Raw genomic sequence first — 25849 nt, 5'->3', positions numbered from 1 at the left:
GAGGCTAGAAGGGGAGGGGAGAAGTAGGGAGGAGAGAGAGAGAGAGAGAGAGAGAGAGAGAGAGAGAGAGAGAGAGAAGCTGCCTCTTCGAGAAGGCAGAAAAGGAAGGGCTCAGACCAGAAGTAGAAGGAAGATCTTCCTGGAAAGGGAAGGGAGTGGGCAGGGCCTGTCCCTTAAAGGGACAAGACAGACTATTACAATAACTATGAACTTTCACATGTTAATATTTATTTTTACAACACAGTATAATATACTGTATATCTTAATTGCTGATAATTTGTGGAACATGGCCACTTAAATTTGAATTGAGGAAGAATGTTACATTTCACTCACCCTGAGCTTCCCTTTAGATAACAGCTCAAAACAGATGGTTATAGGAATCAGAACAAGAAGTCTCCCTTGAGTTTTCTTAAGAAAAAGAGACCACATGCTAGACCTTCTTAACACAACAGCATGTGATGACAGCAGATACAGAGACCTTCAGTCAAAAGTTAGATAGAGTTCAGGAACCCCACCGGAAATGGGGAGCAAGGACTGTAGGAGCCAGAGGGTAGAGCAGACCAGGAGGACACGGCCCACAGAATCAACTAACAGGACTCACAAAGGCTCACAAAGACTGAAGTGCAATCAGAGAGGCTGCATGGGTCTGCACTAGGCCCCGTGCATACAAGCTTAGAATTTTCGTTGGGCTCTGAACAGTGGGAGTTGGGGTCTTCAGACACCCCAACTCTTTTGCCTGCTTGTTGGGCTCCTTTCCTCCTGCTTGGTTGCCTCATCAAGGTTTGATATGGGGATTTATGTCTACTCATAATACTTGTTGTTATCCTGCATTCACTGATATCCCTAAGAGCTTGCTCTTTTCTGAAGGGAAATGAAGACAGGGAAAGGGGAGGCAGGCAGAGACTGAGAAGAGAGGACGAAGAAAAGACTTCATTCAGGATCTATTGTATGAGAGAAGAATAAAGAAAAATTTAAAAAGACAATAATGTGTAAGCTGTGTGGGCAGGACAGACACATCAAAACTATGGAGAAACCCTCAGAGGCAGGTGTGAGTGGGTGTGGACACACACATCAGAGCATTCACGAGGCACGTCCCTTTGATCATTTCACTTACGGAAGTAGGAGTTTATTGCTGTTCACCAGTTCACTGTCACATCTCCCATTCGCAATGGGCACACCAAGGGTCTACTTCAGTTTAAAGACACCCACCACTCCAGGGCCTCTGTGTGCATCGCCTCCATCTCGTCCCTCAGGTCAGTAGCTTTATTTCTCCTTCTGGCATTTGAATATCTTCCAGAGTTATGGTTTCCTCTTACAGTTTTGTTGTTGCTTTGAAGGTGAGCAGCTGTCTGTCCATGCTGAAGAGAGTAGATGCTCACAGCTTTAGAGATAAGAAGCTCATGCACTCCCTTCTAGTCAGTTAATGTGAGACATGGCAGCCCTTCTTTCCATCTTCAGTCACAAGACCCTGAAGAAGGGATGCTTTACATCTACAAGGAAAGGCATGCTTCTAGCAGAGAGACTCTGTGAAGCATCTTGCCTGGTCCAAACTTCTACAGAACACGAACACTAAGACTCAGGTCCATGGCATCCTAGCACTGAGCACTGGTGGAATCAGCACCCTGTCTCCCAGAAGATTTAAAATCTGAGGGAAGGAAATGGGAACTAATGTGGAAGACTGAAGTGAGACAAATATGAAGGATATAATGACTTGGGGTGGATGAAAAGAGACAGACAATGAAGCAGAAATTAAATCTAAAATGGCAAAGGTATAGTATGAGATTCTGTGATGTAACTGAGCTTCCTTATAGAGTACCACAATGCATTAAATTTAATCTTTCTATATTGTGCCAAGAATGTGAATCACAACTTTTTAAGCAGGCTTGTCAGAAACTATTGAAGTAACAGATTTTTTTTAATCAGAAAAAATCTTTGAGTCACCAAATGAGCTTCATTATAATCTGTACAAAGGGTCTGGGGAAAGTGGGGGATTTTGGTAACTATATGAAAGATTTGTCGAAGCCAGTTATTTTTGGTAGGCACAAGAAAGTCTTTGTTATACCTGTTTATGCTTGTAAAAGTGGAAGGGACTTAAGCAGCTTAATGTTTGGGGTTTGGTTTCCCACTGAATCCAACCTACCAGCATGTGCATGGATGAAGGCCGTGTCCTGGAGCATAGGTGACCTCTTAGGGACTGTATCCTGGAAGAAAACTGACTCACTCCTAGCAGCCATCAGCCGTGAGTAGCTTCACAAATGGCGTAAGCTCATCTGCGCTGTTATGTCAAGAAGACGGTGTTTCCTTGTAGTTATCCAGCAGTTCTGGCTCTACAGTCCCTCTGTCCCTCTTCTGTGATGATGCCTGAGCCTTGGTTGGGGATGAGATGGGATACACATGTCCCATTTAGGGTAGAGAACTTCGTAGTCTCTTATTCTTTGTGTGTTGACCACTTGTGGGTGATGCACACATAGAATCCTGCTGTGCTACTTCTTCTTTGGTCCACAAGGGTGGAAGGAGCCGAAGTGAAGAACAGGGTTTGGATGACTGTCATTAAAACAGAGATAGACCTGCAGGTGATGACTTTGATGAATTGGCATAGCTTCATTTCAGAGTATAGGAAATGTGTATAGGATTGGGGAGCTTGGGGACAAACCCTAATTTGTATTAAGCAGTATGCTCCCATCATAAAGCTTCATATGTGGCAGCAGAGTCCTATAGCAATGTTCCTAGTGTAAGTCTCAGCTACCTCAAGTGCAACAGGAGAAAGGCTTTTAGCAGGAAACTGTGCCAGGGGTCATGCTGAAGATAAATCAAGATTCCAGGCTTGGAGACAGCTTTCTTAGAAGGACAGTCCTCCCAGCCAAGAGACATCCTCCAGATAGCAAAAGGTAGAGAGCAGGAAATCTCACTGGAGGGGAGAGAGTCCTTCATGTTCCCAAGTTTAGAGAAAGCTGCCAGGCTATGGTAGACTGCAGCATCTGACTGTAGGGCCACCCAACAGATTCCCATCACTCGGGATGTGGAAGCAGCAGAATGAGGAGGTCAAGTTCATCTTCAGCCACACGGAGAGTTAGAGGTCAGCATGGACCAATGGACAACTCTCTCTCAGAAACAGAACAAAGCACAGCAAAAGCAATTATCAATGTACGATATTTAAGGGAAGTGCACTGTGAAGGCAACATGCACAAAGTGTTGTATGGTTTTAGTTTGCATGTGTGTGCATGTGCTTGTGTGTGTAGTGTGGTATTAGCCGCACTTCCAGATCATCTATCCATTAGGGGCTTTAGATCTCAGCCAATAGGAGGAGCTACCTCAATTGAAATACTGAAAATATGGTGTGGACTCATGAGATGCCCCTCCTTGGATGCCATAACTTTAATCCAAGTTGAAGAAAAACATTGTAGACCTCAGTGAAGCAGACCCCATGTTCAGGAATAGAATCACATGCCATAGCATCAAAAGTCACAATTACCACAAAAGTGACCATCAAAAATGTCTCTTCAGAAAAGAATGTGCTCCTTAGAGATATGCTGACTGCATTCCTGCAACAGAACATGCAGTTTGATTTACAGTGCCCAGTGGTTTTCAACAGATCTTTATTTCTACCAAGACTGAGTCACCCAATGAGCAAATGCAGAGTACGTGCATGAGCATTTATTTTCAGTCCTATTTTATCAGAGCAAACAACTGTTGATAATACAGAATTCAACTCATGGAATTCTGCTTTATTTATTTATTTTTAATTGATGTTATCGAGTTGTGCTTTTTTCTCTATCCTCTTCTCCCTTCCTGTCCCCTCTCCTTCAACTCTCTCCATGGTCCCCATGCTCCCAATTTACTCAGGAGATCTTGTCTTTTTCTACTTCCTATTTAGATTAGATCCATGTATGTTTCTCTTAGGGTCTTCATTGTCTACGTTCTGTGGGATTGTGATATGTAGGCTGATTTTCTTTGCTTTATGTTTAAAAGCCACTTATGACTGAGAACATATGATAATTGTTATTCTGGGTCTGGGTTACCTTACTCAATATGATGTGTTCTAACTCCATCCATTTGCCTGCAAATTTCAAAATGTTTTTTTTTTTTTTGCTGTGTAGTACTCCATTGTGTAAATGTACTACATTTTCCTTATCCATTCTTTGGTCAAGTGGCATTTAGGTTGTTTCCAGGTTCTGACTGTGACAAACAATGCTGCTAAGAACATTGTTGAGCACATGTCCTTGTGGCACAATTGAGCATTCTTTGGATATATACCCAAAAGTGATATTGCTGGACCTTGAGGATGGTTGTTTCCTAATTTTCTGAGAAATCGCCACACTGACATCCAAAGAGGTTGTACCAGTTTGTGCTCCCACCAGCAATGCAGAAGTGTTCCCTTTACCCCACAACCTCTCCAGCATAAGTTGTCATCAGTGTTTTTTATCTTGGCCATTCTTGCAGGTGTAAGATGGAATCTCAGAGTTGTTTTGATTTGCATTTCTCTGATGACTAAGGATGTTGAGCATTTCTTTTAGTGTCTTTCAGAAATTTTAGATTCCTCTGTTGAGAGTTCTCTGTTTAGGTCTGTATTCTATTTTTATTGAATTATTTGTTCTTTTAATGACCATTTTCTTGAGTTCCTTGTATATTTTGGAGATCAATCTGATGTGGGGTTGGTGAAGATCTTTTCCCATTCTGTAGGCAGCTGTTTTTGTCTTGTTAACTGTGTCTTTTTCTTTACAGAAGCTTTTCAGTTTCAGGAGGTCCCATTTATTAATAGTTTTTCTCAATGTCTGTGCTACTCTGGTTATATTTAGGAAGTGGCCTCCTGTGCTAATGTGGTTAAATGTACTTTCCACTTCCTCTTCTATGAGGTTCAGTGTGACTGGCTTTATGTTGAGGTCATTAATTCATTTGGACTTTAGCTTTGTGCATGGTGATAGATATGGATCTATTTTCATTCTTCTACATATCGATATCCAGCTATGCTAGTGCTATTTGTTAAATATATTTTCTCTTTTTCCATTTTATGTTTTTGGTTCTTTGTCAAAAATCATTTCTTCGTAGGTATGTGGATTAATATCCTGGTCTTCCATTTGGTTCCTTTCTATTGTAATAGGCTGCTTGTTGGTTCCCAGCTGCTTAGCCCTCAAATAATCACACAAAACTATATTACTTAAATCACTGCCTGGCCCATTAGGTCTAGCTTCTTATTGGCTAACTCTCACATCTTTATTTAACCCATTTCTATTAATCTGCATATCACCACGAGGTCATGACCTACTAGCAAAGTTTCAGCATGTCTATTTCCACCAGTGGCTCCATGGTGTCTCTCTTACTCTGCCTTCTTCCTCCTGTGCTATAGGCCAAGCCACATCTTTATTCATTAACCAATAATAACAACACATACACAGAAGAACCTCCTGCACCATTTCCCCTTCTCTGTATAAACAAAAAGCAATGCTTTAACTGTAACATAGTAAAATTACATATAACAAAACAGTTATCAAGCAAGAATTACAGTTACAAATATTTATATTTACTTTATCTTTTCTCATAACTATGTATAACTATAACTATCTATTCTTCAACTCCATCAAAGACTCTAGAAGAATACAATATTACCTAAGTAAACAGGAAGTACATTATAAGCAACTTCCAAATCTCTAGAATTGACAGAGACATCTCACTGCCTGGACAGTCACCCAAAGTTCTGTACTATTGAAGATCCATCTTCAGTCCGTAGGCCCATAGTATCCAGCAAACTTTTCCATGAAGCAGGAAATTTGAAAGACAGTTCCACCTATACTGGCAGTTTATCTGTCACAGTTTTCTGTGTCCTGCAGAATGTTTGGCTGACCCTTTCATGTAGTAGGAACACTGAAGGATTGTCTCACCTTTAGGCAAGCTCAGCAGTCATTTCTCTGTGGGTCCTACATGTCTAGTTAAGCAATCTAGGCAAGAGCAGTTTCTTGCCCAAATGGTTAACTAACTCCATAAGGAGTTACTTTGATGTTCATCTTCCTCTCGAAGTAATTGGTCCTTCCAGGAGTAAACGTATCTCATTGTCATTAAAGTAATTTTACAGAATATGGCATTTAAAATGCTTTAAGTAAAGCATTTTAAATGCCATATTCTGTAGTTATCTGAAAGATTTAAAGATACCTATCTAACAGAAATATATCTCTATACATCTAGAAAATCTAACATGATGAAAGTTTGACTATTATCTATTAACCTATATTTCTTAATTATATATTACATTTTTAAATGAGCTACACAATCACACTATCTTAATCAAGAGCATATATATACATATATATATATATACACAAAACAAAATTATCCTTAAATTTGTATCAATAAACCAAGATCCATGCCAATGCAAATCTCTATAGCATATCTGTGTTATATTGCCCTTTAAATGTAAAAAAAATGTATACAATATTTAGGAATATGGGAATAGTTTCTCCAAACTGCTTCCCGATGTTTATTGGACAAAGTATTTTCTTTGTGGGGGGTGTTTACAGCAACCTTTCAGGGGGTCTTCTTCCATCAAACCACACCAGTCTGGAAGCAATCCACAGATTCTCATCCTCTATGGAAACAAAAGAAGAACCTCTTTTCCAAAGCAACATATCCTTAGACCAAATTTGGAAGTCATGATACCTTTAGAACACATGCTGGTTTAGCTTAGCAGCCCATACAATAAAATGTCTCTCTGTATTTAGCTCATTCACAGTCAAAAGATGCAAAGATAACACAATAATATACATAATCCAGACTCTCTGTGAATTTTCCATTTTTACGTGGCTTGTTTTTCTTTACTGCTTTTAATCCATGACTATCTGTACTATGTCTCTTTATAAACTTTACCCTTTTTTAAAGCATTAACTTTATTTTATGACTCTCTATATTCTTTTTCTTCTCTCTTTTAAGCCTATGTACATTTATCCAGCACTGTGACTCATTTAGAATTTTTTTCCATCTGGATTTGTCTTTATTGCATCTCTGTAATCTTTTATGACCAGAAGTGCTTCTTAAAATGCTAAGTGCTTAAGAATCTAAGCTGCAACATTACTAGGATAAATACGGTACTCCTTCTTGCCATGCCCATTCCAAAATGTCAGAGTTGCTTGCTGCTTCTGAGATCTACACACACCACCCTACTTCTAGGCACACAGCCAGTCCACACTGTCATTAATCAAGCTGCAGCAGTCTGTTCACAAACCCTACTCAAATGCTCTGTAGCCTGACCTCCTGCCTGAAAGAGTCAGCTTTGCATTGGCAGCACCGCCATTCAAACAGCATGGTTTTTTTTCTTTTGCTACCAATGAATCTTAAAGGATCATTTGCATGCTGTCAGTAAACAGCAAGAAACTATGTTAAACTTTGTAATTTTGTGTCTAGAATTATTTTTCAACCTATCTCAGGTTTTAAGTGGATTTAGCTGGCCACATGGGGGCCAATTTGTTGTAATAGGCTGCTTGTTGGTTCCCAGCAGTTTAGCCCCAGAATAATCACACAGAAACTGTATTAATTAAATCACTGCTTGACCCATTAGCTCTAGCTTCTTACTGTCTGTTACATCTTAATTTAACCCATTTCTATTAATCTGTATATCACTATGAGGTTGTGGCCTACCAGCAAACTTTCAGCAGGTCTCTCTCCAGTGCTGGCTCCATGGTATCTCCCTGATTCCACCTTCCTCTTCCCATGCTATAGGACAATCCATTTCTTTATTCATTAACCAATAAAATAACACATAGAGAGAAGGACCTCCCAAACCACCATTTGTACTCCTGTCTGTTTTTATGACAATACCAGACTGTTTTCGGTACTATAGCTCTGTAGTAGAGTTCAAAGTCAGGGATTGTGATGCCTCCTGATGTTCTTTTATGTATTGTTTTCACTATTCTGGGTTTTTTGCTTTTAAATAAGAAGTTGAATAGCATTCTTTTAAGGTCTATGAAGAATTTCGATGATTTGAATCTGTAGATTGCTTTTAGTAGGATTGCCATTTTTACTATGTTAACTTTAACTACCCAAGAACATGAGAGATCTTTCCACTTTCTGGTGTCTTCTTCCCTTAACAAATTGAATTCTGCTTTAAGTTGGCAGACAAACACTCACATCCGCAGCCCACCCTCTACTTGCACCCCGTTGTCCACGTTAATCCAAACCACCTTTAACTTTCATCCCAGGTGTACTCAACTGACTTAAGCAGTAACCAGGTGTTTAACTTCACAGACGCCTGCCGGTGCCCACGTTCCCACAGGTTGGCTCTGAAACTCAGTTGTGCTGGGCTCGTCCTTCTTCTCCTGACCGTGGTTGGACTGAGTGTTTTAGGTAAGTGAGGCGAGAGCTTTAGCTTCAGAATTGTTTCTCTAGATATCAGGTCGTTTTACGTGCTTTGTCTCCTTGAGCTGGGGGATGGTCAATGACATGAATAGTTACAGGACAGTGTCCAATGTGCAGTGCAGAAGCTTCCCATTTCTGTCCTTCTGAGTTTTTCTGAGAGCCGTTAGGGGCTATTACACGTGAAGAGTTCTCTAGCAGACCCATGCATGGCAAACATGGCACTTGCAGGTTTTACCCTTTGTTTAGAGAGAACTTTTTGTACTCTGTAAACTGCTAGATTACACTTGTAAATTGGTCCCCAAGACATTCCTTTATTTGGCCATGGAATATTCTTGAGGCTGAGCACCAGGATCCAACTATCACAAAATCAAAATCCAGCCATCAAAGTTAATTATTTGGCTACAATGGTTAACCTGTCCAATCAGGACTTACAACTCATTCTAACACAGACTTCCCCTTTTCTCCTCAACAACCCAGTCCTGCAAAAACATCTGCTGCTGTCTATGCCAGATCAGGAGGCAGCCCCTCCCCGCTCCCGACAGGTTAATAAATCTCTTTTGTGTTGAAAATGTGGTGTCTGTGTGTGTTCTTAGGTGACTCCAAGAACCCAACAACACATGTCCACACAGAACCTAAAAAACAATAACAAAAACAAGTCATAATCGTAACATAAACAACAACGTAGAAAACTAGAAGGCTCAAGTGTTTAATTTATTAATTGGCTTCTGAACTCCAGTGGCAGAAAGCTGCCTCCCTTGGAGACAGTGTGATAATGTTTGTTCTGAAGATGGGAATTCAGACATTAGTGTGGAAAGATAAGAGTTTCTGTAAGGCCATTTAGATGATACACAGCTTAACAGTGGTCTAAAATCACATGTGATGTGTTGTCTGAAATCACATGTTCTGTGTTTTTCTTCTTTGTTTACACATTCTGTCTACAAACTGGTTCCTCAGTGACTGATATTTTATCCTCAGTCCATATGTTCAGCTTTGTTGAAATAACAAAATTTCCTGAAGTGGAAAAAAAAAAACACCCATTCCATCATCCACGTCAGTATTTAATCCTCTCTGTTTGTTTTCCTATTTACTAGTGCGAGTCTTAATACAAAAGCCATCAATAGAAAAATGCAGAGTGGATATTCCAAGGATCGTGGCTAGCTCAACAGGTAATCATTGACCAAGGTTTCTGTCTCAAAGAAACACACATAGGTCTACATTAATCATAAACTAGTTGGCCTATTAGCTCAGACATTTTTTTTTTAATTCTTATGTCTTAACCCATAATTCTTGTCTGTGTTAGCCATGTGGCTTGGTACCTTTCAACAGCTAGGCATTCTTATCTATGTCTGGGTAACGACAGCAGACTGAATCTTTCCTCTTCCCAGAATTCTCCTGTTTTCATTGCGCCCCCTTCCCATTTCCTGCCTGGTTGCCCCACCTCTACTTCCTGCCTGGCTAGTGGACAATCAACATTTTATTAAACAAGTACAAGAAACAAATCTTTACAGGGTAAAACCATTGTCCCAAGGAAAGTAATTTTTGCAGCATCATTTTCCCAAGAATAACAGTTGACATTTGCTATTTATAAGGGCTTACATAAGCAGAGGTTTCAAGCTCTCACTGATGAAGACAGAATCATGGTCTTACATTAGAGGAAGTTGTGATATAGAAACTTATCGAGGCCTAATGACTGGTAGTTCATACTGCTGGGAACTTCTTTGAAACTATGTGACCTTGAAGCCTGAGATATTGACTGCTTTGCCATGCTGCTCGAATGCTACCACACTAGACCAATAACTTTAAAAATATCCTAATAGAATATTTGTTTTAACAATTGTGTTAAAGTTAGCTTTGTCTAGTTGATTGAAAGAAACGAAAATGAATTCCTTGTTGTTTATATTTCTTTGATGTGTCATAACAGTGATCTTGTCCCAGCACATGTGACTAAAAGTGTGTGTTAGCAAAGCAACTATTGTGTGTAACTGGCTGTGCTGCAGCAGGGACAGGGTGGAAATTTACCATGTCTGCTCCTTACTTCAGAGAGTCCAATTCAGCTAACGTGCTCCAACGACTGGCGGCCACACCGAGAGAAATGCATACAGTTTTCCCAGGAGAACGGTGTTTGGAAGGAAGGTCTATCTAACTGCACTAGAAAAGGAGCCACTTTGCTGCTCATTCAAGACCAAGAAGAACTGGTAAGTTGTTCTATAAAATAGAGGTGTAAGCATGTTCTGGAAGCTATATCAATGTCTCCTGATTTAATAGATCTTCCGTGTAAGGGAAGTGGAGACTTTGCATTATGGAAGCTCATAGTCTGAGAGACTAGAGGGACATGTGAGCCAGTAACTGCATATGTAAGGTGAGTGTCCTAGGATTGTAAATGCTGGGCACAGATTCCTCAAGGGAGGAAGAATGAACTGTGCTGAGGTCTCAGGATGGACACAGGTGACACTTGACCTAGGTGTCGGGAGGCTGTGGAATACGAGTCACAGCACACAGGCTCAGGTTAAGTCCTCTCCTCTGTTTGATTGTAGAGATTCGTAAAGGACTCGATAAAGGAAAGAGGCAATTCATTTTGGATTGGACTAAATTACTCATTGCCAGACAAGAACTGGAGATGGATAAACGGCTCCACTTTAAGTTCTGATGTGTGAGTATTGGAGGAGCTCACTCGAATGTTCATTTCAGGTCATCTCAGCGCTCTAATATGGATACCAAAAATTAAAGATGTTCAGAAGGGTTTGAAAATGTGATTCCAAAGGTGGCTGAAAATATTCATGTATAAAAAGTTTCTAGCCTTTTATAAGGTCAAGTGTGCATGTATATATGTCTGCATGTATGTATGTATGTCTGCATGTATGTATGTATACAATGGACTCCTAAGGCTGGGGACTAAACTTACTTCTTAAGAAAGAAAATGCATTTTTTTCATATGTTAAATGTTTTCATAAACAATTTTTTTCCTTTTTATTGATTTTTATTGAGCTCTACATTTTCTCTGCTCCCCTCCCTGCCTCTCCCCTCAACTTCAACCCTCTCCCAAGGTCTGCATGCTCCCAATTTACTCAGGAGATCTTGTCTTTTTATACTACCTGTGGAGGTTAGATCTATTTAAGTCTCTCTTAGTGTCCTCATTGTTGTCTAGGTTGTCTGGGATTGTGATTTGTGGGCTTGTTTTCTTTGCTAATGTTTAAAAACCACTTATGAGTGAGTACATGTGATAATTGTCTTTCTGGGTGTAGGTTTCCTCACTCAAAATGATGTTTTCTACACCCATCCATTTGTCTGCAAAATTCAAGATGCCGTTAATTTTTTCTCCTGTGTAGAAAAACAAATGGAGTACAGACCTAAACAGAGAACTCTCAGCAGAGGAATCTAAAATGGCTGAAAGACACTTAAGGAAATACTCAACATCCTTAGTCATCAGAAAAATGCAAATCAAAACAACTCTGAGATTCCATCTTACACCTGTAAGAATGGCCAAGATCAAAAACACTGATGACAACTTATACTGGAGAGGTTGTGGGGTAAAGGTAACACTCCTGCATTGCTGATAGGAGTGCAAGCTGGTACAGCCCCTTTGGATGTCAGTGTGGAGATTTCTCAGAAAATTAGGAAACAACCTTCCTCAAGACCCAGTAATGCCACTTTGGGGTATATATCCAAAGGATGCTCAATCGTGCCACAAGGACATGTGCTCAAATATTTTAAAGTATCATTGTTCGTCATAGTCAGAACCTGGAAACAATCTAAATGTCCCTCAACCAAAGAATGGATAAGGAAAATGTGGTACATTTACACAATAGAGAATGCCTTTTAAAATGCCTACTTAGAGCCTGTAGACAGAAGAAATTTGTCTTTTGTCACTCTAATATTGTTTTATATTTTTCAAAGAATTTCTTGAGTGGTCCTTTCCATGCTAAGGTGAAATGAGCCTTAGTGTGCAGTGAGGCCAGTAGCTCAGGTCACAGCCAGCAGAGGAACAATGAATGGGGAAGGGAAGGCAGTGTCAGCAGGGAGCTTTGTCAGCTGGGAGAAATGACCTCATTGTCACAGGCTGCAGTGTAGCTTAGCTGAGTGGTGAAAGCTACAATTATTTGAGGAGCTGTGATGAAAACAGACTTTAGTCAAGATAAACAAGAATGGAAAGTCATTTTGGTTCACAGTTCAGGGGGCCTCAAGTCCATCTTCATCTTGCTGCATTGCTGCTGGTCCTGTGGCAGTGCAGAAATGTTGTTAAGTGCACAGCAAAGTTGTTCACCTAGAGATGGGCAGGATGGAGAGGAGATGGCAAGCACCAGGGTGGGATGAGAATCAGAGATTTGCCCTCAAAGGCTGCTTCCCACCATGACCTACATCTTTCTGGGAGGCCTTATTTTGTTTGGTGGGAACTCAGCAATGGGCTAATTCCTTGATGGAGTTAATGCTCCTATGATCCAGTCACTTCTTAATACTGTGTCAGGTATCCTTCACATGACCTCTTGGAGTACTGAATATCAAAAGTATATTTCTGTGTGTGTTGTGGCTCACAAAGAAGCCATTAGCTCTTTGGTGTCTTCTCACTTTTTTATTGTTGAGATCACCATGGTAACTCTGCAATGAGAGACCTGACATTTCAGAACTAAAGATATATTTTAGCAGGATTCATTATTTTTTGCATTGCAAGGACATAATATTCATTCCCTTCATTAGCAAAAGTATGTAGGATTCAGTCAAATTCCTATACACTGCTCTCTATGAGGTTTTCAGAAGGGATATTGAGAGTTGTTTATTAATCTTGCTTGAATAAACAAGCAAACCTTACAAGAAAATGTACTTCTTGTTATCCAGAACACATGAGATTGAAATGTAAAATGTTGATTTAGATTTACTTAAAATGTAATAACCATTTATTAAGCATAGAAATTGATAAACATAAAAGGTTGGCATAGAGTATAGAAATGTATGTGAAGTGTATGGATTAATGGATTAATCTCGGCTGCTCTGTCCTTTACTCTGAGGACAAAATGTCTCTGTGATTAGACTAAAGGGATTGAGAAGCCTGGAGGCTGCTGTGCTCAGTAGAAGTGTCAGTCAAGGAAGCCCCGCCTTTGCTTTAACTCTCTGACCCTGGCTTCAGGTAAGAGAAAGGGAGAGAGTAGCAGTTTCCCCCACAGGGTTATTTGAGGATTAATAAGGAATGTCAGAGAACTCTCCAGGAGTCCAGTAGGAGAAGGCCTGGGAGGCCTTAAAGGGATTGTGAAAGGAAGTCCTTGACTACACAGATCAGCCACAGGGAATTGATGCTGAGAACTGAAAACAGATCCTGAGGGTGGAAGAATCCAAGGGAAATCATAGCTGAATTGCAGGCTGACCACTAGGATGGCATCAGATTCACACCTCAAGCTCAAGGGCTCCACTAAGAACTAAACAAAGAAAGGACACCCGTGAGGAGCCCGGCCACTGTCAGACGCCACCTTCTTTTAAGACCTTTGAGTGTGCTTAGAACTCCTCTCTCCCTTACAGTAAACCCTCATACTGTGTGTTAGCGCTTGGATTCTAGTTGTGTTTCCACCAGCATGGGGCCATGGGAGCCATGCATGTTTGATATCCATGTGTTAATCAGTAGTTGCCATCCTAAGAGAGTAGAATGAAAGGAATCATGACTGAGTCTCATGAGCTGAGCATCTTTCCTTCCCTGCATCCAGTTCTGTGATCTAGACCCTGTGAGCTCACTCTGTATACTGGACAGATTCATTGAGCACCTACTGTGTGTAACAGTTGTCACCCATTCAGGTATATCTCAATACTTCTCCAAACATTAGCTAGTTAAACCACGTGTGTGTGTGCGTGTGTGTGTGTGCGTGCGTGTGTGTGTGTGTGTGTGTGTGTGTGTGTGTGTGTGTAATGGTAAAAGTAAAATATGAGGATTTCTGAGTGGCTGCAGCAGGCAGCGAGCCATGGGACTGTGCCTCAAGTCCCCAAAGTGGCATGAGGCAGTGGGCAGCAGGTCTGAGAGCAGCCAGTCCCAGGCAAAGATGAAGCAGTTCCCCAAGTGGCGCAGTGGGCCACGAGTCCCAGGCAGGGAGCTGAGAGAGACCTCAAAGGTGCAGCCAGTCCTAGGAGGAGAGACAGACATATGGGCCTGCCATGAGACCAAGCTGCAGATCTCTGCAGGTAGCTGATACCAGATAGGGAGCCAGGTAGCAGGCCAGAGCCAGAGACATGGATAGGCATATTATGCAGAGTGAGGTTAGATCTTTATTTAGTAGGTTATGGAAGGAAGGGGGATAAGGGGGAAGGGGAAAGAGCAGAGAGAGAGAGGAAGAGAGGAAGAGAGAGAGAGAGAGAGAGAGAGAGAGAGAGAGAGAGAGAGAGAGGACAGAGAGGAACAGAGGGGGAAGGGGAGAAGTGGGGAAAAGAGAGACAGAAGTTGCCTCTTCAGGGGAGGCATAGGCATAGAAAAGAGAAGAGACTCACTGGAAGCTGAAGATCAACTTGCCTAGCCATGGGGGAGGGAGTGGGCATATCTTGTCTTTTAAAGGGACAGAGCAGTCCATTATGTTGTATGCATTCATCCTTTTCTGCTATTAATCCTTTTTTAGAAATTTATTCATTTTTGGTTTATGTGTTTTCCTGCATGTGAGTATGTGTACCAAATGAATGCCTGTGTCCATGGAAGATAGAAGAGGATATAGATTTCTTGGTACTGGAATTACAGACACTGTGAGCTGCCATGTGGGTGCTGGGAACTAAACTCAGGTCCTTGCAAGAGCATTCAGTGATTTAACCACTGAGCCATCTAACCAGCCCAAACCATGTTTATAAAAGAAAACTGAAACTAAAAAAAGAAAAAGAAGCTCATTATATGACGTGTTAGCAGTGGAATGAGGAGGTCACATGACATGTTAGTAGTTGAATGAAGAGGCCTCCATCCCTTCAAACCACCTCTCCTTTATGTATCATTATGAACATTTTTGCTGGAAGGATTCTTTGCCAGTGAAAAAAACAGCAGGTTTTAGAATCATCCCTGTCATCAATGTTTATAAAATTATGTCTGTGTTTACTATACTTAGCAACTGTGCATTCTCCTGTTTCCTTTAAATTCCACAGGAAAGCAATGATAAGACATTTATGAGAAAATATTAAACACTAAGAGTGGCTGTTCTCTTCCTCCTCAGATTCAACATCATCGGTGATGCTGAAAGAAACAGCTGTGTCATTGTCTCAAAGGGCAACCTGGTTTCTGAGAACTGTAATTCAGACAACAAGTGGATCTGCCAGAAGGATCCAAAATGTCTCTGAAACCAGGTGTAATGACTCCTGATACTGAATTTTACCTCATTTCCTTTATCATACAGATCTTTGCACTCCCTCTGTCTAGGCTGTTGGCCCAAACAGTGCACAGTTGGTGACACAAAGCATGGACTCTAAAACCACTGTGACTCCTACAGATGCCCGTGTTCTGTTTCTTTGTTCTGAAGAGAGGATAGAGACACTGATGTGTCATTTCAGAGAAGTGCTCTGTGGACAGAAGCCCAGACAGCTGAGGAGCACTGGGTTCTAATCCTGAAGTCTGTGACCCTCACTCTCTGTGTCTGAGGTCATCCTCAAACAGCATAGATGACCATTTGCAAAAACATTATTAAAATGCTCTTAATATGGGGACTGATGGCACATGCCCCGCAGTGCGCATGAATGGCACTGCGAAGGCTGAGCCAGGAGGATCCCGAGTTGAAGGCCAGCCTGGGTGTGGTGGATTAAATGAGGAATGTCCTCCTAGCCTTTGGCATTTTATCACTTGGTCCCCCAGTAGGATGCACTGTTGGGGGGGAGGTTTAGGAGTGCAGCCTTGCTTGAGAAAGTGTGTCCCTGGAGGTGGCCTTTGAGACTAGAAACCTCAATTGTAGTTTCCTCTGTTTCATGCTTTCAGTTCCTGATGTGAGCTCTCAGCTTTCTGCTCCAGCCACCCTGCTTCCTGCCTTCTTCCTGCCATTATGGACTCTAATCCTCTGGAACCAAAATGCAAAATAAACTCTTTCTTCTCTAGGATACCTTAGTCATGGTGATTTTCAAAACAGCAGAAAAGTCAGTGGGGGAGAGAATGAGTTAATAAAAACAACAACACTGCTCTTGGAATTAGAGTGAACATATTTGCCTGTGAGGCCGGCGAGCACAGGGAACAATTTAGTCATGCGGCATCTAACTCATTTGAGTCATGCACATACCTCTGTTCTGGTAACGCACTTGACACCCTCGGTTCCTCTCCTGTACAGGCTATGTCCACACCACTCTCTAAACAACACACCTAGCAATCTGCTAGCACCCAAGACCACCACACCCATAGAACGGCACTGCAAGCCCACTTTAACCAATGGAAAAAGTTATTCATCCCCCTGATGTGGGAGTGTCATATATCAATCTGTTGATTTCATTGGTTCATTAATAAAGAAACTGCTTGGCCTGATAGGTTAGAACATAGGTGGGTGGAGTAAACAGAACAGAATGCTGAGAGGAAGAAGGCAGTGAGGTAAGACGCCTCAGACAGACGCCATGCCGCTCCTCTCCAGGGCAGACGCGATGAAGCTCCGACCCAAGAAGGACGTAGGCTAGAATCTCCCTGGTAAGTCACCACCTCGTGGTGCTACACACATTAATAGAAATGGGCCAAGAAGTGTTTATATGAATACAGTTTGTGTGTTGTTATTTTGGGGCATTAGCTAGCCAGGCAGCTGGGAGCTGGGTGGCAGAAACGCAGCCCGCAGCTCTTTCAACATCCCCCAAGGGCCATCAAACATTGACAGTTTCTAATCAAACATATTATTAATGTATCTGAGAAAATGGGTCAGTCTGGTCTAGACTGTCTTGGGGTGCACACTCAATAAGGCAAACTGTGTCCAGAAGAAGCGAAGCAGTAGAGAGAATCTCCTAATTACCATGGTAATCCTAGCACAACTGAACATGCATATTATTAACAACGTGTGTAGTTGGAGTTTTGGTTTTTTTTTTTCCTACGGAGACATTATTAATTGTGAATTCTCTCTCTTAGCTTGGGCATGTCCCACTGGCTCCTTTAACTTAATTTAAACTGTTTCTCTTCATCTTATGTCTTACCTTAGGAATTTTTACCTTTCTTTCTTTCTTTCTTTCTTTCTTTCTTTCTTTCTTTCTTTCTTTCTTTCTTTCTTTCTTTCTTTCTGTATGTCCTACATTCCTGCATCCTCTGCATCTGGCTGGCTGGCCCCTGGCATCTCCCTGGCATCTCTTTTCTCCCTCACCCCTGTATCTTTAATTCTTCTTGCTACTTAGTCTCCCTACTAGGAAGTTTATCCTACACCTCTGCCCTTGCTATTGGCCATTCAGCTTTTATTTGACCAATCAGGCATCTCAGGCAGGCGAGGTAAAACAACAGCACATCTTAACATAATTAAACAAATATAATCCTACAAACGTGTTATGAGAAGAGTTGTCAGCCATAATAAAGAACCACCCAAATTAAGCTCCTAGTAACCAAACTGCTCCTTCTCTTGTACCCCCTAAGAGGAAGCTCGGAGCAGCAGTCGGTGCCCTAGAGTAATCACTCCCGCTGCTGGAAGTCCTCTTTGCTGTGTATTCTAATCTGTACTATAGCCTTGCTTTAGATAAAGTTCCCCAGACACTTTAATACTCCTTGAAGGAGGAACCAAAAACTTGCAAACATCCCACTGTGGCCTGGCTATTGGCAACATATTTTATTTACATATATGGTTGTTGAAAATGCGTGTTACCCTGTTCCTAAACTGGGTAGCAACTGTGACTTTCCCAAGATAACTATTTTTCAAATAATAAGGCAGAGTGTGGAATGATTTGTCAACATTTGTGGGTAATCCACTGATAGAGCTGAACCCCAACTTTGACTGCACTGCTGTGCACTACCCCAGCACCACCTTGATGACCTTTCTCACAAGCCTGGGAAAATGAAATCAGAGCATGCTGTGCATGTGTGGTTTGCCTTCATCCTAAATTCCCAGCAAATGACACTGGCAAGTGGGTAACCTGTAACCACTGTCTTCATTGGGATTTCATTATTGCAGTGGAACACTGTGATCAACAAGCTAGTTGAAGAAAGAGTTTATTTGACTCCCACTGCTATATCACTCACTGGTCATCACCAAAGGAAGTCAGGATATGTACTTAAACAGGGCATGAACATTGAGGGAGGAGCTGATGCAGAGGCCATGGAGGAGGGGCTGCTTACTGGATTGCTTCCCATGGCTTACATAGCCTGCTTTCTTATAGAATCCAGGACCACAAGCCTAGGGATAGCACCACTCACAAAGACTGTGCCCTCCTGCTAAATTACTAATTAAGAAAATGTCCTACAGGCTTGCCTACAGTCTGATCTCATGAAAGTTGGTTATTTTTTGTTTTTTTTTTGTTTTTGTTTTTGTTTTTGTTTTGTTTAGATAAGGTTTTTCTGTAGCTTTGCAGCCTGTCCTGGAATTTACTCTGCAGACCAGGCTGGCCTCAAACACGCAGAGATCCACCTGTTTCTGCCTCCAGAGTGTCCTGAGATCAAATGTGTGCACCATCACTGCCCTGCCTTGAAGCAATTTCTTAATTGGTGTTCTCTCTCCCTCAAATGACTTCAGTGTTCATCAACTTGACATAAAACTATCCAATACAACAGTTTAACATTTCTGAGCAAAGTTTTTCAACCAGCAACCAATCAAATTCCAAGGCTGACTGTCATTCCTCTGCATTTGACTGGCTTTGTTCAGATGCTTAGCGTCAGGCATCTCCATTCATCAGCAGTGGTTTTCATGAGTAACCTAGGAGGAGAAATCCCTACTGGGATTTTCTACTGACTTACTTCAATTTGTCACTTGGGACACTAAGAGCACTACAGGATGATATAGACTGATAGTTAATTCATAAAATCTATTTGTCTTAACAAAGTGAAATGGGTTCATACATAGAATGCATAGAACATAAACAGTAACAATATCTTATCTTTTCACTGTATCCTGAAATTTCCCCTTCATCTACTGGAAACTCTGAATAATTTTAGAAACTGAAAACCAGGTGTTCAAACACGTGAGCTTATGGAGATTGGTCTCATCTCTGTCAAACCACCACAGTCCACAGAGAGCTGCATTTTATACAGTATTATGAAATAGAAATAAGATGAAATTCAGGTGTTTGAATATTTGATCTCCATCTTGTGGCATGGTTTGTGTAGGTTTAGGAGGTGCAGCTTTGGAGGAAGCATGTCACTGGGGGTGGCCCTTGGTGTTTAAAAGCCATGCATCATTCCCAGTTTGCTCTCTCTGTTTGCTGCTCGCTGTTCAAGATGTGAGGTCTCAGCTTCTGCTCCAACCACCATGCTTGCCTACTGCCATCCTTTCCCCCTCCATGATGGTGAAGGACTCCTATGGAGGAGACCAGACTATTGTGAGCAAATCTGAGACATTCAATAATTTGTTGTTTACACTGTTGAGTTTGGTTCTCCTCTGATCTGATTGTCACTATGCCCTGGTTCTTCCCTCTCAAAGTAGGAAAGTGTTTGACTTAATTTTAATGTTATAGCCTCTTACAATTTAGAGGCTTTGAATTTTAATGCCTAGACTTTAAATGCTGGGCCATTTCTCCATGACCTCTGCATCAGCTCCTGCAGTGTTTGAGTTTCTATCCTGACTTTCTTTAATGATGAACAGTGATGTGGAAGCATAAAGCAGATAAACCCTTTCCTCCCCACCTTGCTTTGGTCATGGTGTCTCATCACAGCAATGGTTACCCTAACTAAGGTCATTGTGCTGTTTCCTTACAGCATAAAACAGTACTAGAAAGGACAGATGATGTATTTTTTTTACACTATCCATACCCTGGTTAGCACATAATTAGTTTGATCTAGTTATATATTTTCCTAATCTAGAATCCATGGCAGTGACCTGCTAAACAGACATAGGCTAAATGAATACTAAAAAGAAAACCTCTGAAAACTGTAGTTTGTATGATCAGAGCAAATAAATCAGTAGCAAATGATTCAAAATCACGTCAAAGTAATTGATGAAATTGTCTAATCTGTACAAACTAAATTGTAGCGGCATAAATCAATACAAATGACGTCGGCCTCTGATGCCCATGACCGTGAAGCTTTGCCGCATGCCAATCATCTCAGGGTCCAGTGACTTTGTGAGTCAGATGGGATTAGCTGGGTATCTGAACTCGTCAAGTCTCAACCTACCCAGGCATGTGTGGAACCCTGATTGGTTGTCTGAGACCAGGCTGCTCTAGGCTGAGCTTCACCACACGTGGGATGTGAGCTCAGGGACCATGTGGCTGACACACTCATGTGTCTCCAGTTCTCAGACGGCTTGTTTGTGGGGTCACTGGATAGATGTCAACTCACAACTCCTGCCCCTCACATTCTGCTAGGTAAATCGAGTCAAAAGACCACCCTAGGTGCAAGTGTGGAGAACCTGCTGTCTTGTCTTTAGGGAAGGAGAATCAAAGTCACTTTACAGTCAGCAGGGGTCTACTAGAGCATGAGGGCCCTACTAGTGGCCACATCCGAGAGAGAGAGAGAGAGAGAGAGAGAGAGAGAGAGAGAGAGAGAGAGAGAGAAGTTGTCTCTCCCTGGGCATCTGTCCACTGCCGCTAACTGCTTGCTAGAACTGCTTCTACCCCAGCTGTGTGGTAATTAGAGCTGCTGGGAGCTCATGAGTGAAATAGCCATGCTGTGCATGGAGGGCAGCTTTCACCCAGTCACTGACTCCACACTCAGCCTTATTCTCAGCACTCTGGTCAAGAAGGTATCTGTCTGCTGGACTGTTCACTGCCCAAAGAGCTTCCCTGACCCAGGCCAAGAGTAGCCCAGGTCCATGAGCATAAACATGTTTAGGAGGCATTTGATAGCAAGACCGCTAGAAAAATAACAATAGCAGGCTGAGACAGGACAAAAGAACGAGGTCTGGTTTTCTCTACCTCTCTGAGTGCTGAATTCACAGCTACAACTTTGAAAGTGTAGCATCTGGCAGTAGGCTCCAGGAAGGAGCCCTAAGCAAGATGATTGTCGCATTGTTCACAGTGTGGTTTTCCTTAAAGGGCTACTCTACTTTCTTTTCCAATAACAATACAACATTTCAGTCTTGCTAGTTCAAAGTCTGCCCTATCACTGTGGTCTCCTCATTCTGAATCTGTTACTTTACACTGCCTTCCTGTTAGGACCCACCAGTGCCATTCAAGGCAGGAGACTTGGGAGCAGTAGAAATAATTGGCCCCAAACAGCCGTCTTCTCTGACACAAAAAGAAAAAGAAAAGGAAAATAAAAACGGAAGAAAAGGAAAAAGTCACAGAAATCCAGACATTTGATCTTTTCATTGAAATTTTCATCTAGTATATAAAACATAAAATCAAGGCTGAGGAGATGGCTTAGCGGCTAACAAAACTTATTGCCCTTCCAAACAACCCAGGCGTCCATGTGGGGTGACCACAGTTTCCTGTAACTCCAATTCCAAAGGATCTGATGCTCTCTCCTAGCATCTGCAGGCACTGCACACATGTGGCATGCATGCGTGTGAACACACACACACACACCAAATCTTTAAAAAGACATAAAATTGTGCATGTTTATAGGGTGCGGTGTTTAGATGCTGTATACATTGTATAATGTCTGAAGCAGGGTACAGGTAGCTACCCTCAAACACTTACCATTTCTTTATAGTGAAAGAGTTTAATCATTCTCTAAGCCTTTTCCCTCCCTTTTAAGTACTGTATCACTATCCGCAGTCACCCCCACTGTGCACCAGCACATGGAACCTTTAGACTCCTGCCCAGTGGCAGCTTAGTTCTTACCAATCCACCTCTGTGCTCTGGGAATAACTTCTGTTCCGCAATAGAGACACTGCACAGAAACATTCATATAATTGAATATACGTCTAAATTTTCAGTCTTATTTACGTGTGTGTGTGTGTGTGTGTGTGTGTGTGTGTAAGTGTGACCAAACAGGAAGTGATGGCTCTTCCAACCAAAAGAAAAGCCCCAAATCTTCAAAACCATTCTCCTCATTTTGCCTCTCAAAGCCATAAGTCTTGGTAATTCACAAAATTAACCATCATGAGAGCTGGGGCTTGAGCCCAGATCTCTCTCAAGGCCAATAGTTGCTTCTTCGATTTCCAGCTGATTTTCACGTTAACTACTCATTTGTGAATTTTCTCTGAGCCCCCTGCCTTCTGAGGCACCTTCACATATTTCTCTTCCTAGGTCAGGCTAGTGAGGGTTTTACGTTAGGAAGTATTTGCTTCTGATGCACTTTGGGTTACAGAAGTGTTTTCATAAAAATCCAAAAGTGAGTCTATCGCCACCTTGTGTCCATAGTATTCAGTTGCAACGTTGAAAGCGTAGCACCTTAGGGGCATTTTCACTTTTATTCAATTGATGGACAATGTTCAGTGAACACTGGTATCTTTCCTAAACAGGTCCATAATAGTCATAGTTTTTCCAAATGTCCTTAACTTCCTTCTTGACTCCCTTTTTCTGAATGATTTGAAAGTCATTCATAAGGAAGAAACTAAGACATGAAAAGACCAAGCTCATATTCTAAGATACTTCTTATATCTGAATTTTCCAAATTTTACTAAACTATTGTTAATATGTTTTAGACCCCTGCCTTCTCGAACCAGAGTCCAGTCCCAGTTTAGAGCTTAGAGTTGTCTGTTAACACTTTGGTCTCAAAAAAAAAAAAAAAAAAAAAAAAAACAAAAAAAGAGCCATCCATCCTTCCCTCCCGCTCTGGTATTCATTGACTGACGAATCCAAGTCACGGTTACTGCAGAATTCCTGGCATTTTGGATATGTGTGACTGTCTTTTCCTCATTCAGTGTCAATGTTAAAAGCTGGGTCCCAAATTCTTGGACAATTTCCTCAGGGAAGAGTCCACCTCCAGGTCTTGAATGAGATTAGACTTTTGCTTCAGTGAATGGGGGTGGGATGGAGTGGGGGGAGATGCCAGGTGGTGCTGATACAGCTCGAGGAGGCTCCAGTCCTCCTGGGAAACTTGTTTTGGAATCTCCATAGGAGAAGAGACTCTGTGTGTGCTGTGTCTGGCCAACAGTCCCAGGTGAGGTTCAGGGTGATAAACACCCTTCTCCACAGGTGTGTAAGTCAGGAAAGCCCCCCCCCCCCCAGCCAGAGGAACCACCTGTGTGTGACTCCAGTGGAAACTGAGGAAAACACGTGGTGGAACCAGGTGAGCCTCCATGCTATAGTATAGATGGTCATAAAGTAAGGGATGCTTCAATCTGGCGCATTTGGGGGGAATTTGCTCAGTAGTACATAGAACTTATTAATACAATAAATGATTGAAACAAATTTATCTTTATTGCCCCGTCAGCTCCAAGCTCTGTTCATGAGGCTGATGGCCCTGGTGATGTTTCAGAATCATAGATTACTTTTCATGCAAATAAATAAATAAATAGAATTTATGGTCTAAAGAGACTCTTTCCCATCCCTTCAAACTGTTACAACATTTAATGTTTCCAGCAACTGTTTCAATCATTGAAGTCTCGTCTTTCAATGAGTAAGTGAGTGCTATTGACCTCCAATGCCAGCACCAAGTCATTTCTTATTTCACTATTTATGCTTGCTCTAAGGGGCAAGGAAGAAGCTAGGAAAGCTGTTCCTTCCTTTTTCTAAAAAGTCTCTTTTTATATATCATGTACATACAGCACAAGCAAAAAGGAGATTCTCTAGACTGAGATCCCAATTCGGCCACTCAAATTGTCTTATCCTCAATAAGTCATGGGGTGTCTTAGACGTAGGAACATTTAGCACAGTGATGATCTCTCCAAAAATGATCTAGCTCTGTCCCATGTATTCATATAGGCAATGCTACCAATATGATTTATTCTGCTAGAAAAATGTAATGCATATTTTAAATACTTCATGGAGGCTGTGCTGCTGATGGCAGTAGTGACAAAGATCCCTTCCTTCAAAGGGTGGTGTGGCTTTTGTTTTCATGGTGTCTCTCTAGGAAAAATGAATTCCCATGTTCAATCATGAAGGGATGTGCTTGGTGATTGTTGCAGAAAAGTTGTTTTTACATGTTTAGAGTTAAGACTGTATCAATGATGTGGGACTCCCTTCTGTATGCCGTGAATACCATTGGTTAATAAAGAAACTGCTTTGGACCTATAGCAGGGCAGAACTTAGCTAGGCAAAGAAAACTAAACTGAATTCTGGGAGGAAGAAAGCAGAGTCAGGGAGAAGCCATGAGCAGCTGCCAGAGACAGAAACACTGAAACTTTGCTGGTAGGCTACAACCTTGTGGTGATGCACAGATTAATGGAGATGGGTTAAATTAAGATGTAAGAGTTAGCCAATAAGAAGCTAGAGCTAATGGGCCAAGCAGTGATTTAAATAATATAGTTTCTGTGTGATTATTTTGGGGCTGAGCAGCCAGGAACCAACAAGCAGATTCATACAACATAACAATAGTATTGATCAATATAGTATTGATCAATATAGTACTTGTCAATCTAGTATTCATACTAGATACTGCCATATCTAATCAATCCTGTTTACCGTAGGGAAGTGCCCTAAACAGACAGTGGTGGAGTTTTCCTTTCTCACCAATTTTTGCAATAATTCCCTTTTAGGACATAGAAAATATACAGTTTCTGAAGGTTTTTTGGTTTTGAGTTCTGTTTTCTGCTGAATACCAGAAGCTGTTTTCATAAAGTGTAAATTTTTATGAAGTTTTTTAGAATATTTCCAGTGGAAAGCCATTAACCAGTGAGCAAGCAACAAAGCAAAAAATAAAACAAAAAATGAGCACAGTACTATCTGTAAAAAGGATGACCTTTCTCTTTTAGCCTGAAGATGGGGGGAGAATATTTACATCAGTCAGTCATACATGTTTCTGGATTAAATCTGAATCTGTAATTTAATAGCCTCCTTGACATTTTTAATATGTTTTGTTTTTAAATCTATACTGTTATTAAATAAAATAAAATTAATATTATTTGAAGGAATCTACAAAGGACCTATGTAAAGACTAGATAATTTTCTAATAACAGTTAAACACTGGGAGTGTAAGCAGGGTCACGCACTCAGGAGGTAAGAGAGGCAGATCATAGTATGTGGAGAGAGAAAAAGTATAAGAATCATTTATTATTTTATTGATTTTACTGAGCTATACATTTTTCTCTCCTCCTCCTCTTTCTTCCTCTCCCCTCCCCTTCAACCCTCTCCCATGGTACCCATGCTCCCAATTTACTCAGTAGGTCTTATCTTTTCCTATTTTCCATGTAGATTAGATCCATGTATGTCTCTCTTAGGGTCCTCATTGTTCTCTAGGTTCTCTGAGTTTGTGAATTGTAGGCTGGTTTTCTTTGCTTTATATTTAAAAACCACTTATGAGTGAGTACATATGATAATTGTCTTTCTGAGTCTGGGTTACCTCACTCAAAATAATGTTTTCTAGCTCCATCCATTTGCCTGCAAATTTTAAGATATTATTTTTTCTGCTGTGTAGCACTCCATTGTATAA

At 41.3% G+C, this 25849-nt stretch overlaps 1 protein-coding gene across 1 annotated transcript; it reads left to right on the top strand.

The window, feature by feature from the left end:
* The first annotated feature begins 837 nt into the window (after positions 1-837).
* On the top strand, positions 838-16321 carry LOC101986986 (killer cell lectin-like receptor subfamily B member 1A). The gene is made up of 6 exons (XM_013352942.2): positions 838-1253; positions 8230-8328; positions 9432-9506; positions 10381-10535; positions 10875-10990; positions 15501-16321. Exons 1-6 carry the CDS (start codon positions 986-988, stop codon positions 15622-15624), a joined length of 837 nt encoding a protein of 278 aa, XP_013208396.2. The 5' UTR covers positions 838-985; the 3' UTR covers positions 15625-16321.
* The last annotated feature ends 9528 nt before the right edge of the window (positions 16322-25849 follow it).

The sequence above is a fragment of the Microtus ochrogaster genome, unplaced genomic scaffold, assembly GCF_000317375.1.
Source record: "Microtus ochrogaster isolate Prairie Vole_2 unplaced genomic scaffold, MicOch1.0 UNK1, whole genome shotgun sequence".
Classification (NCBI taxonomy): Eukaryota; Metazoa; Chordata; class Mammalia; order Rodentia; family Cricetidae; genus Microtus; species Microtus ochrogaster.
This window is presented reverse-complemented; position numbering and strand designations above follow the sequence as displayed.

Bases quoted from the DNA above. Each gene is read 5' to 3' on its own strand.
- LOC101986986 (XM_013352942.2), top strand. From the start codon at position 986: ATGTGTAAGCTGTGTGGGCAGGACAGACACATCAAAACTATGGAGAAA. The intron at 8,329-9,431 runs GTAAGTGAGGCG...CCTATTTACTAG, and splicing joins GGTTGGACTGAGTGTTTTAG to TGCGAGTCTTAATACAAAAG. The intron at 10,536-10,874 runs GTAAGTTGTTCT...GTTTGATTGTAG, and splicing joins TTCAAGACCAAGAAGAACTG to AGATTCGTAAAGGACTCGAT.